The sequence below is a fragment of the Chiloscyllium punctatum genome, chromosome 31, assembly GCF_047496795.1.
Source record: "Chiloscyllium punctatum isolate Juve2018m chromosome 31, sChiPun1.3, whole genome shotgun sequence".
Classification (NCBI taxonomy): Eukaryota; Metazoa; Chordata; class Chondrichthyes; order Orectolobiformes; family Hemiscylliidae; genus Chiloscyllium; species Chiloscyllium punctatum.
This window is the reverse complement of record NC_092769.1, coordinates 71,056,289-71,069,575: the sequence shown is the minus strand read 5'-3', so window position 1 is coordinate 71,069,575 and position 13,287 is coordinate 71,056,289. Positions and strand designations below refer to the sequence as shown.

Genomic DNA, 13,287 nt, shown 5'->3' with positions numbered 1-13,287 from the left:
ACCGTCCAGGTTGCTCAGCCCGGCAAGGCTCGACTTCTTCAATGCCCGGCCGCGGGGGCCGCCGGGGAATGGAGACCTCGAGGACGCTCAGCCCCTCGCTGCAGGCCCGGCCTCTAGCCTGGAGACCAGCACCGGGCCCGGAGCCTGCACACACTGCACCGAGTCCGGCCGCAGCCCCCAGCACGGAGACGGGGATGAGGAGGAGGAAAAGGAGGAGGCATCACCCTGGGCTGTCGACAGGAAGGCCCGCAGAGGAGGAGTCCACAAGGTGAATGGACACTGGGCTTGCTGAGACCGCGGAGCAAGCGCCATCCTGACAACCGCCCGCTACCCCTCCCCCGATCTCCCCCTCCCCCGATCTTCCCCTCCACCAATCTCCCCCTCCCCCGATCTCCCCCTCCCCCGATCTACCCCCCTCCCCGATCTACCCCCCTCCCCGATCTCCCCCTCCACCGATCACCCCCTCCCCCGATTTCCCCCTCCCCGATCTCCCCCGATCTCCCCCTACCCTGAACTCCCCCTCGCCCGATCTCCACCCCCGATCTCTCCCGATTTCCCCCTCCATGATCTCCCCCTCCCCCCAATGTCCCCCTCCCTCGATCTCTCCCTCCCCCGACCTCTCCCTCCCCCTGATCGCCCCCTCCTCTGGTGTCCCCCTCCCCCAGATCTCCCCCTCCGCCGATCTCCCCCTCCCCTGATCTCCCCTTCCCCCGATCTCCCCCTCCCCGATCTCCCCCTCCCCCGATCTCCCCTTCCCCGGATTCCCACCTCCCCCAATCTCCCCTCCCCCCATCTCCCCCTCCCCCGATCTCCCCCTTCCCCAATCTCCCCCTCCCCCGATCTCCCCCTCCCCTGATCTCCCCCTCCCCTGATGTCCCCTTCCCCCGATCTCCCCTTCCCGGATTCCCACCTCGCCCGATCTCCCCCTCCCCCGATCTCCCCCTCCCCCGATCTCCCCTTCCCCGGTTTCCCACCTCCCCCAATCTCCCCCTCCCCCCATCTCCCCCTTCCCCAATCTCCCCCTCCCCCGATCTCCCCCTTCCCCTGATCTCCCCTCCCCCGATCTCCCCCTTCCCCTGATCTCCCCCTTCCCCAATCTCCCCCTCCCCCAATCTCCCCCTTCCCCTGATCTCCCCCTCCCCCGATCCCCCCCTCCCCTGATCTCCCCCTCCCTCGATCTCCCCCTCCCCTGATCTCTCTCACCCCCTGATCCCCCCCCGATTTTCCCATTCCCTGATCTCCCCCTCCCCCGATCTCCCCTTCCCCGATTTCCCATCCCCCAGATTTCCCCCCTCCCCCATCTCCTCCTCCCCTGATGTCCCCCTCCCCCGATCTCCCCCTCCCTTGATTTCCCCCTCCCCCAATCTCCCCCTTCCCCAATCTCCCCCTCCCCCGATCTCCCCCTCCCCCAATCTCCCCCTCCCCCGATCTCCCCCTTCCCCTGATCTCCCCTCTCCCGATCTCCCCCTCCCTCGATCTCCCCCTCCCCTGATCTCTCTCACCCCCCGATTTTCGCATTCCCTGATCTCCCCTTCCCCCGATTTCCCCATCCCCCAGATTTCCCCCTCCCCCATCTCCCCCTCCCCTGATGTCCCCCTCCCCGATCTCCCCCTCCCTTGATTTCCTCCTCCCCAATCTCCCCCTCCCCGAACTCCCCCATCCCCTGAAGCCCGACCTGGCCCAACTCCCCACCCACACATCGTCTCTACGCCGATCCTAACCCTGACCCTCAAATCTCAACATTCCCCCCCCCCCTCCCCCCACCACTGCCCTGTGCAATTTTCCCTCATTTTGCCCCCCTGCTGAGCCTAACCCACGTTCTGGGGCGCGGGGCACTGGACCTCAAACGTTCACTCTGATTTCTCTCCACCAACGCTGCCAGACCCGCTGAGCTTTTCCAGCCACTTCTGGTTTTGTTTCTGATTTACAGCATTCTTTTCGGTTTTACAGATCGTAAGCTGCTTTGACGAGGTTAACCCAGGAGATTAGCATTTGATTAACGTTAGAGAGGCCCATTCTTCAGCCTAATAACAGCGGGGAAGAAGCTGTTGTTGAACCTGTTGGTGCGTGTGTTCAGGCTTCTGCATCTTCTGCCTAACGGAAGAGACCGTAGGAGAGCCTTACCGGGGGCGGGAGGGGCCTTTAATGGTGTTGGCAGCCTTTCCGAGACATGTAAATGGAGTCCATGAATGGGAGGTTGGCTTCGGTGATGGTCTAGGCCGTGCACACTACCTTCTGTTCTGTGTTTACAAGCAAACTCAGGTTTGTTGTGTGAGGTAAATCACGGGCTATTATTGCCTTTTCGGGCGTAATTAGAATCGAAACTCACCTTGATTTACCAGATTCTGCTGGGGGTGGGGGGGTGGGGGGAGGAAATCATATTGCCAACTGGTCTTTGACAACACAATGGCCACAACACACCAGGACATGTGATCCCCAGAAGGATTGTGTCCAAGCTCTTTGGAACTTTCTGGAAATGTAGTCAACTTGCACCGTGTGACCAGCAGCAGCCATGTTTTAGTCCAACATAATCCGTTTTGAATTTAAACAAGAAAGTGTCACTTTTAGAACAGTTTGCAATCGCTTTCATGTTTTTGTGAAATTATAGAAGAGGTTGTTAATCAAGAGGAAAAATATTCATAATGTTAGAGCTTCCAGGCCGAGAAAATGTGTCCCATCACCAATTTTTTTTGTCTCGTTTTATTTAGGAGCTGCTTGTAGATGCCAATCATCTGAAGTAAGTTTTTCACCTTTTATTTTTAAAGCCACTATTGTCTTTTCCTACCACCACTCACTTTGAGACTTAAATATAAAAATCCTCAGAACTGGGCTGAGGCGTGGTGTTTAATTTGGATCAATGCGAGATATTGCATCTTGGTAAAACACACAGGGGCAGGACTTCTACAATTAAAAGCAGTGCCCAGGGTACTGAGCGAGACCTAGGGGTTCAGGTACATCATTCTATGATGTTTGCATCACATATAGACAGGGGGGTTAGGAAGGCGTTTAGCACTCTTTCCGTCATTGCTCAGACCTTTGAAGTGTAGGAGTTGGGACGTCATGTTGGGGTTGTACAGGACATTGGTGCGGCCTCGTCTGGAGTACTGTGCCCGGTTCTGGTCGTCCTGTTTACAGGAAGGATGTTATTAAACTGGAGAGGGGTCAGAAGAGATTTATCAGGATGGTGCCGGGAATAGAGGGTTTGAGAGGCTGGATAGGCCGGGACCTTTTTCACTGGAGCGTAGGAGGCTGAGGGGTGATCTTATCGAGGTTTACAAAATCATGAGAGGCATGGATAGGGTAGGGGTTTTCAAGATTAGGGGGTACATTTTTAAGGTGAGAGGAGAAAGATTTTAAAAAAAGACACGGGGGGGGGGCAATTTTTACACAGAGGGTGGTTCGCGTGTGGAATGAACTTCCAGAGGAAGTGGTGGATGTGGGTACAGTTAAAAGACATTTGGATAAGGACATGAATAGGAAAGAGATATGGGCCAGGAGCAGGCACATGGGACTAGGTTAGTTTGGGGATTATGAGTCGGCACGGACTGGTTGGGCCGAAGGGTCTGTTTCCGTGCTGTGTGACTCCACAAGTCACGGGCATCTTAAATGCCCCGATCGAGACCCAACCCCTCAGGCCCTGCAGCACTGGGTCAGACTGTGCTCTATCCCTGGACCCCAGCCTGTTGTGTCCCAAGAGGTGAGAGTTCAGGCGATTGAGCAACCAATCCTCACCGCCTGCACCTTAAACTTGACCGTACCGTTCTGGGGCACTAACATGGACTGAGTTGCAAGCATTCTCCACGGGTGCGGCCTGCGCTTTAATACCACAGTCACGGTTCGAGAGCAGGAACCAGCTAACCCCAGCTCCTGTGACTTTCCCCCCCCACCGCCTCCCCCCTGCAAACCACGCTAAAGGTCTTTACAGGAGGAGAATGAGAATCTACAGAGACACCTACTCCACGCCACCTACCAAATGGAGAGGATGGACTTGGACTTCAAGGCCAGTCACGGGCACCTGGAGTCCGAGCTGCGGAGAGCTCGGGTGGACATGGAGGACCTCAGGGAGAAGTTCTGGAGGTGAGGGAGGGGGGAGGTAATTCCCCCGCCTCTTGAGTCCCTGCCACTTCTCGATTTCCCCCCCCCCCCCCACCACCCCGTGCACATTTGCCCGTATCGGCATCCTCCATTTGTCTTGACCAAACCGTTCCCTTTTATGTCGTGGTGCTGGAGAAGCACCATCCAGTCAGGCAGCATCCGAGGAGCAGGGGAGTCCATGTTTTGGGCAGGAGCTCTTCATCGGGAATGAGGTCTTTATTCCTGATGAAGAGCTTATGCCCAAAACGTTGCTCCTCGGATGCTGTTGGACCGGGTGCGCTTTTCCAGCACCACACTCTCGACACTGATCCCCAGCATCTGCGGTCCTCACTTCCTCCCTGTTCCCTTTTATGTATCTACGGAAGCTTCCAGAGTCCATTTTTATGTTTTGTGTCCCGCATTAGACTTAGACTCCGAGAGATGTACAGCACAAACAGACCCTTCGGCCCAACCCGTCCATGCTGACCAGATACCCAACCTAACCCAGCCCCATTTGCCAGCACTTGGCCCGTATCCCTCCAAACCCTTCCTATTCCTGTCCCCATCCAGATGCCTTTTCAATGTTGTCATTGTACCAGCCTCCACCACTTCCTCTGGCAGCTCATTCCATACACGTACCACCCTCTGTGTGAAAAGGTTGCCCCTTAGATCCCTTTTATATCTATCCCCTCTCACCCTAAACCTATGCCCCTCTAGTTCTGGATGTCCCAACCCCAGGGAAAAGACCTTGTCTATTTCATGCCCCTCATGATTTTATAAACCTCAATAAGGTCACCCCTCAGCCTCCGACACTCCAGGGAAAACAGCCCCAGCCTGTTCAGCCTCTCCCTGTAGCTCAAACCCTCCAACCCTGGCAACATCCTTGTAAATCTTTTCTAAACCCTTTCAAGTTTCACAACATCCTTCCTGTAGCAGGGGAGACCAGAATTGAATGAGTACTCCAACAGTGGCCTAACCAATGTCCTGTACAGCTGCAACATGACCTCCCAATTCCTGTACTTAATATATATACATACAGTACAGCACAGTACAGACCCTTCGGCCCTCGATGTTGTGCTGACCTTTTATCCTACTCTAAGATCAAACTTACCTACAGACCTTTCATTTTACTATCATCCAGGTGCCTATCCAAGTGTTGCGTAAATGCTCGTAATTATCAGATTCTACCATCACCACTGGCAGTGCGTTCCACAAAACCCACCACTCTCTGTGTAAAGAACCTACCTCTGACCTCTCCCCTAAGCCTTCCTCCAATCACCTTAAAATTATGCCCCCTCGTGGGGAAATGCACTGGGAAAATGTCTCTGGCTATCCACCCTATCGATGCCTCTGCTCTGACGAATAAAGGGAAGCACACCAAACGCCTTCTTCACTACCCTACCTACCTGCAACTCCACTTACAAGGAGCTATGAACCTACGCTCAAAGTCTCTTTGTTCAGCATCCCTCCTCCATTAAGTGTATAAGTCCTGCCCTGTCTTCCCTTTTCCAAAATGTAGCACCTCACATTTATCTAAATTAAACTCCCATCTGCCACTCTTCGGCCCATCTGATCAAAGTCCCCTTGTACACTGAGCCAACCTTCTTATTTGGTTCGTGGGTAGTTCTAGTGAGGCAAGCGGCTGACTCCAGACGCTCAGGGAGAACATTCTAGCATCTCCTCACTATGGGCAAAGCTACGTTGAAAGCTCTTGTGAGGTGCTAAGACGTTTTAAGCCCAGAAAATAAACTTGTTGCGTTTTGAACACTCTGCGATAAATGAGAGATACAGCGACTCAATCTCAACGTCTCAGAACTATTCAGTCGAGAACAGGGCCAGGGGATCGAGAAAGCTGAAACCCTCAATGTGCTTCGTCCCACAGGCTACAGGAGAATTACTCCAGCACACAGCAAGCTAAAGAGGTCATGGAGGAGAAACTCCACACTATTGTAAGTTACCCAGGATCTCGTTACGTTGTATACCTGACATTTTGTTATGGGTGAGGCCACATCCCCTCTCAAGAAAGTAGCCTGGACCCGAACGCTGCTAGTTATAGAATCATAGAATCCCGACAGCGTGGAAACAGGCCCTTCGGTCCAAAAGGTCCACACTGACCCTCTGAAGAGTAACCCACTCTACTTTTACCCCTGACTAATGCAGCTACGTCCACATCCCTGGGCACTATGGGACAATTTAGCACGGCCAATCCACCCTAACCTGCACATCCCTGGGCACTATGGGACAATTTAGCATGGCTAATCCACCCTAACCTACACATCCCTGGGCACTATGGGACAATTTAGCATGGCTAATCCACCCTAACCTACACATCCCTGGACACTATGGGACAATTTAGCATGGCCAATCCACCCTAACCTACACATCCCTGGACACTATGGGACAATTTAGCACGGCTAACCCACCCTAACCTGCACATCCCTGGGCACTATGGGACAATTTAGCACGGCCAATCCACCCTAACCTGCACATCCCTGGGCACTATGGGACAATTTAGCACGGCCAATCCACCCTAACTTGCACATCCCTGGACACTATGGGACAATTTAGCACGGCCAATCCACCCTAACCTGCACATCCCTGGGCACTATGGGACAATTTAGCACGGCCAATCCACCTTAACCTGCACATCCCTGGGCACTATGGGACAATTTAGCACGGCCAATTCACCCTAACCTACACATCCCTGGACACTATGGGACAATTTAGTACGGCCAATCCATCCTAACCTGCACATCCCTGGGCACTATGGGACAATTTAGCACGGCCAATCCACCCTAACCTCCACATCCCTGGGCACTATGGGACAATTTAGCACGGCCAATCCACCCTAACCTACACATCCCTGGACACTATGGGACAATTTAGCATGGCCAATCCACCCTAACCTGTACATCTTCGGACTGTGGGAGAAAACTGACACAGATATGGGGAGAACATGCAAAGTCCACACAGACAGTCGAACCTGGGTCCTTGGTGCTGTGAGGCAGCAGTGTTAACCACTGAGCCACCTAACGAAGGCTCTGCTGAAAGCGGTCCATTGTCAGACAGTGCCTGGGGCGGGTAAAGTGTGTGGAAGAAGGTATTCAGGCCCTAAATGATTGAACTTGATTAAAGTCAAACGCAATTTGTCAACACAAGCGGTTAACTCAATTAGATTTTTCTCAATGCGATCAGTCTTTGTTAATGGAGTCAGCCTTTGTCAACGCGATCAGTCTGAGGAAACCTGCATTTAGCAATGAGTCACTCGCCAGTCAGCCTGAGGCCTGTTTAATTTGCATTTGTCACTGTTTTCAGTCCCAGAAAATGGAAACCGAGAGGAATGCCCTTAAACAGCAGATTTCTGAGCTGACCAGCAGACTGACCAGTGCACAGAGGACCATCTGCTCTCTGGAAACTATTAATGTAAGAATATTAGTGAGACCACAGATTGCAGTCTTTAATACAATGTCAACATCATTGAAAAGCTATGATATGTAATCTTTATTTGGTTTCAATTGTTAGGGGAAAGCCATCAGTCTCAGTCCCAAAATAATTGAGCATATTTCTCTCTTTTATAGACCTGTATCAATCCCCAAACTAATCCCACTGCCCCACTCTCTCCCCAGAGCTGGGTATGAATTCCCAAACTAATCCCATTGCCCCAATCCCTATAGTCCTGTCTCAATCCCAAACTAATCCCATTGGCCCGCGCTCTCCCCATGGCCCTGTATTGATCCCCAACTAATCCCACTGCCCCACTCTCTCCCCATAGCCCTGTATCAATCCCCAAACTAATCCCACTGACCCACTCTCTCCCCATAGCCCTGTATCAATCCCCAAACTAATCCCACTGCCCCCCACTCTCTCCCCTTAGCCCTGTATCAATCCCCAAACTAATCCCACTGCCCCCCACTCTCTCCCCATAGCCCTGTATCAATCCCCAAACTAATCCCACTGCCCCCCACTCTCTCCCCATAGCCCTGTATCAATCCCCAAACTAATCCCACTGCCCCACTCTCTCCCCATAGCCCTGTATCAATCCCCAAACTAATCCCACTGCCCCACTCTCACCCCATAGCCCTGTATCAATCCCCAAACTAATCCCACTGCCCCCCACTCTCTCCCCTTAGCCCTGTATCAATCCCCAAACTAATCCCACTGCCCCCCACTCTCTCCCCATAGCCCTGTATCAATCCCCAAACTAATCCCACTGCCCCCCACTCTCTCCCCATAGCCCTGTATCAATCCCCAAACTAATCCCACTGCCCCACTCTCTCCCCATAGCCCTGTATCAATCCCCAAACTAATCCCACTGCCCCACTCTCACCCCATAGCCCTGTATCAATCCCCAAACTAATCCCACTGTCCCACTCTCTCCCCATAGCCCTGTATCAATCCCCAAACTAGTCCCACTGCCCCGCCCTCTCCCCATAGCCCTGTATCAATCCCCAAACTAATCCCACTGCCTCGCGCTCTCCCCATAGCCCTGTATCAATCCCCAAACTAATCCCACTGCCCCACTCTCTCCCCATAACCCTGTATCAATCCCCAAACTAATCCCACTGCCCCGCTCTCTCCCCTTAGCCCTGTATCAATCCCAAACTAATCCCACTGCCCCACTCTCTCCCCTTAGCCCTGTATCAATCCCCAAACTAGTCCCACTGCCCCACTCTCTCCCCATAGCCCTGTATCAATCCCCAAACTAATCCCACTGCCCCGCTCTCTCCCCATTGCCCTGTATCAATCCCCAAACTAATCCCAGTGCCCCACTCTCTCCCCATAGCCCTGTATCAATCCCCAAACTAATCCCACTGCCCGGTGCTCTCCCCACAGCCCTGCCTTGATATGCCTTACCAAAATGTCGCACCTTACATCTATCGAAGTTGACCCCCAACAGCCATTTCTCTGCCCACCGGCCCATCGAATCAAGGTCCCTTGGTATTCTGAGGTAACCTTCTTTGCTGTCCACTCCACCTATTTTGGGATCCTCTGCAAACATAATAACCTACATTCACATCCAAATCATTTATATAAATGACAAAAGGCAGTGGACCCAGCACCGATCCTTGTGGAACACTCCTGGTCACAGGCCTCCAGACCAAATAATAACCCTCTCCCACCACCCTCTGCCTCCTACCTTTGAGGCAATTTTGTCTCCAAATCACCGGATCCCTCGTGATCTGAACCTTGCTGACCAGTCTCTCATGGGGGACCTTCCCTTACTGAGATCCTTATAGATCAGCTTCACTGCTCTGGCCTTATCAATCCCTCCTTCCAAAGCACCACCGAGTTAGAGAGACACCATTTCCCATGCACAAAGCCATGTTGAATATCGCTAGTCTCCTCACTTGTAGTTATTCATGGTGATGGCTAGCACGAGGGGACTTAGCTTCAAATTGAGGGGGGATAGATATTGGACAGATGTCAGAGGTAGTTTCTTTACTCAGAGAGTAGGAGGGGTGTGGGAACGCACTGCCTGTAACAGTAGGAGACTCGCCAACTTTAAGGGCATTTAAATGGTCGTTGGATAAACATATGGATGAGAGTGGAGTAGTGTAGGTTAGATGGGCTTCAGATTGGTTCCACGGGTCAGCACAACATTGAGGGCCGAAGGGCCTGTACAGCGCTGGAATGTTCTATATTTGTAGGCCATCTGTCTATCCTCCCTCATCTTCTGTATTTTATTTCTCCCCCCCCCCACCGACCCCTGGTACAGCCACCCTCCCCCCGGTTGGAGGTGAGTGCTCACCTCGGGGGTGAGCAGCAGGAGGCAACAGTCTGCAGCTCATCATTCCTCGATGTTCCGGCCTTGGAGCCGCCCTCCGCCTTCAGAGACCGAGGGCCGGAATATGCCAACGGCCCCTGGGAAGACCCGACGTCGCAGGCCACGGAATCTGGGGGGGTTCACCGTCCTGGGGGTGTCGCCCCGGAGGGCGGGCGAAGGGTGGGAGCCCTGGGTCCACGCAGGCTGCCCTCAGCCTTCGCCCCCTGGACGCCCAGCCCCGGAGCCGTTCCTCGCTCTCGGATGGTCGGCGACGCCGACAGGGCGGGAGGCCCGAGTGGTTGGAGGGGAACCCAAGGAGGAGAGGAGGCGTCCGGCAGTGCCGGGTCCCCATTTGGGCACATGGGAGAAGCCAGCGGCCCTGAAGGTTCCGAGGACGAGGCCTTGTCGGAAGGCCGGAGTGAGGCCTGCCTGCTAGGCCTGGCGACCCGCCAGAGCATGGTGACAGGCGGCCCGGGCCTACAGGTAGCAGGGCCCGCGGGGAGCCTTCCCCAGGCCGGCCTGCACGCCAGGGAGACCGTCGTCCGCGGCGACGGATGGAGCCCAAGGGCCCCCGGTGGAGGTGAAGATGAAGCTCTGAGGGTAGGCCCAGGAGCAAACGCAAAGAAGGGGCCCTCTGCCAAGCACCTGAAACACGGCCTGACGGGACTGCGCACGGGCCTGACCCCCAAGAGCTGGCCTTGGGGAGGCTCCGAGTGAGTGTTGGTAACCAAAGACCAATGCCCGCACCCATCTCATACGGGCTGAATCACCTTGGGTGGTGCAGGCACGCTTTGGCAGTGGGCGGACGTGCCATTAACGCTGGCAGTGCCAGGCCTGTGAGGATGGGTCACCGAGACCTGAGCCGATGCAACGAGGCCTAGGGCTGGCATTATCGACGTTCGTTGAGCTGCAGGAGCAAGCGTTGAGCGCAGAAATGCGTCTTCCCTCAGATGACTTTACTCCGACTGGGCACAAGACGCAGAGCCAGATTCGTCGCCGCTTCCAACCGGTCCCACGATGCAATCGGCGCCAGTTGCGGCATTCCATCAGACCATAAGGAACTGGGACAGGCAGAGGCTGTTCGACCCTTTGATCTTGGGCCGGCTCTGTCACTCATTTGGGTCACAGCTGACCCTGACCTGCACTCTTCTGCCCGGTCCCTGTCACCCTCGATTCCCTGACTGGTCACGAGTCGACGTATCTCAGCCTGAAATACACGCAAGTACCCTGCCCCTCACAGCTCTCTGTGGCAAGGAGTTCGAAGGACTCTCAATCCTCTTAGATAAGAAATTCCTCCTCATCTCAGTCTTAAATCGGCGCCCTTTTAATCTGAGGCTGTGCCCTTTGATCCCAGACTCTCATATGGGGGGAAAACACACTCTCTTGGCATGAACCCTCAGTCGACCAAAGGGTCTGTTTCCATGCTAAATACAACTCTATGACTCTGTGACCTGGGTAGTTTATTTCTTAAAAAGTCCCTGAAGGTACACTGTGGGTATTGTTGATCAGAAACTGAATTGGACCAGCCGTGTAAATACAGAGGTTACAAAAGTAGGTACGGAGTGGGGAATGCTCTGGTAAGTAACTCCCCTCCTGACTCCCCCCAATAAAGCCTGTCCCACCATCGGCAAAGCACAAGTCAGGAGAGTGGGGGAAACAATCCCCGCAGGCTCCCGGAAGGGAGCAGGTCCATTGAAACCCCACAGTGCGGATAGAGTCCCCGTTTGGCCCATCAACTCTTCACCGACCCTCTGATGAGCATCCCACCCAGACCCACCATACCATCCTATCCCTGTAACCCCGCATTTCCCACGGCCAATCCACCCTAACCTGCACATCCCTGGGCACTATGGGATAATTTAGCACAGCCAATCCACCCTAACCTGTACATCCCTGGGCACTATGGGACAATTTAGCACAGCCAATCCACCCTAACCTGCACATCCCTGGGCACTATGGGACAATTTAGCACGGCCAATCCACCCTAACCTGCACATCCCTGGGCACTATGGGACAATTTAGCACGGCCAATCCACCCTAACCTGCACATCCCTGGACACTATGGGACAATTTAGCACGGCCAATCCACCCTAACCTACACATCCCTGGGACACTATGGGACAATTTAGCACGGCCAATCCACCCTAACCTGCACATCCCTGGGCACTATGGGACAATTTAGCACGGCCAATCCACCCTAACCTGCACATCCCTGGACACTATGGGACAATTTAGCACGGCCAATCCACCCTAACCTGCACATCCCTGGGCACTATGGGACAATTTAGCACGTCCAATCCACCCTAACCTGCACATCCCTGGGCACTATGGGACAATTTAGCACGGCCAATCCACCCTAACCTGCACATCCCTGGACACTATGGGACAATTTAGCACGGCCAATCCACCCTAACCTGGGAGGAAACTAGAGCACCTGGAGGAAACCCCACGCAGACACGGGGAGAAGGTGCAAACTCCACACAGACAGGCGTTTGAGGCCGGAATCGAACCCAGGTCCTTGGTGCTGCGAGGCAGCAGTGCTAACCACTGAGCCACCATGCCACCCCATAATGGGGTTCAGTGGAGAGTCAGAGATGTACAGCACGGAAAGAGACCCTGCCGACCAGATATCCCAACCCAATCTAGTCCCACCTGCCAGCACTTGGCCCATATCCCCCCAAACCCTTCCTATTCATGTCCCCATCCAGATGCCTCTTAAATGTTGTCATTGTACCAGCCTCCACCACTTCCTCTGGCAGCTCATTCCATACACGCACCACCCTCTGAGCGAAAACGTTGCCCCCGGGTCCTTTTTATATCTCACCCTAAACCTATACCCTCTAGTTCTGGACTCTCCCACTCCGGGGAAAAGACCTTGTCTATTATCTTATCCATGCCCCTCATAAACCTCTAAAAGGTCACCCCTCAGCCTCTGACGCTCCAGGGAAAACAGCCCCGGCCTATCCAGCTTTTCTTTATAACTCAAACCCTCCATACCCGGTAACATCCCGGTAAATCTCTTCTGACCCCTCTCCAATTTAATAATCTCCTTCCTGTAACAGGACGGCCAGAACTGGACACAGTACTCCAGACGAGGCCTCACCAATGTCCTGTACAACCCCAACATGACGTCCCAACTCCTACACTCAAGGGACTGAGCAACAGTTCAGTCTAGTAAAGTGGTAAAAACAATGGCTGCAGATGCTGGAAACCAGAGTCCAGATTAGAGTGGTGTTGGAAAAGCACAGCAGGTCAGGCAGCATCCGAGGAGCAGGAAAATCGACGTTTCGGGCAAAAGCCCTTCATCAGGACGTCGATTTTCCTGCTCCTCGGACGCTGCCTGAACTGCTGTGCTTTTCCAGCACCGCTCTAATCCAGTCTAGTAAAGAGCTTATTCCTGCAGGATTCTGTTGAACTTAGACAAAAGCAGCACGAGTAGGCAAAGTCAG

General features: G+C 54.0%; 1 protein-coding gene across 1 annotated transcript in view; it reads left to right on the top strand.

Moving 5' to 3' along the window:
• The window catches only part of LOC140457181 (uncharacterized), a 12,291-nt gene extending 422 nt beyond the window's left edge, over window positions 1-11,869 (top strand). Inside the window, exons 2-7 of the mRNA XM_072551242.1 lie at window positions 10-268; window positions 2,709-2,737; window positions 3,916-4,077; window positions 5,957-6,023; window positions 7,390-7,497; window positions 9,791-11,869. Coding sequence (XP_072407343.1) covers window positions 10-268; window positions 2,709-2,737; window positions 3,916-4,077; window positions 5,957-6,023; window positions 7,390-7,497; window positions 9,791-10,555 — 1,390 coding nt within the window. The 3' untranslated portion in view covers window positions 10,556-11,869. The remainder of the gene's footprint in view (window positions 1-9; window positions 269-2,708; window positions 2,738-3,915; window positions 4,078-5,956; window positions 6,024-7,389; window positions 7,498-9,790) is intronic.
• Window positions 11,870-13,287: the final 1,418 nt, after the last annotated feature.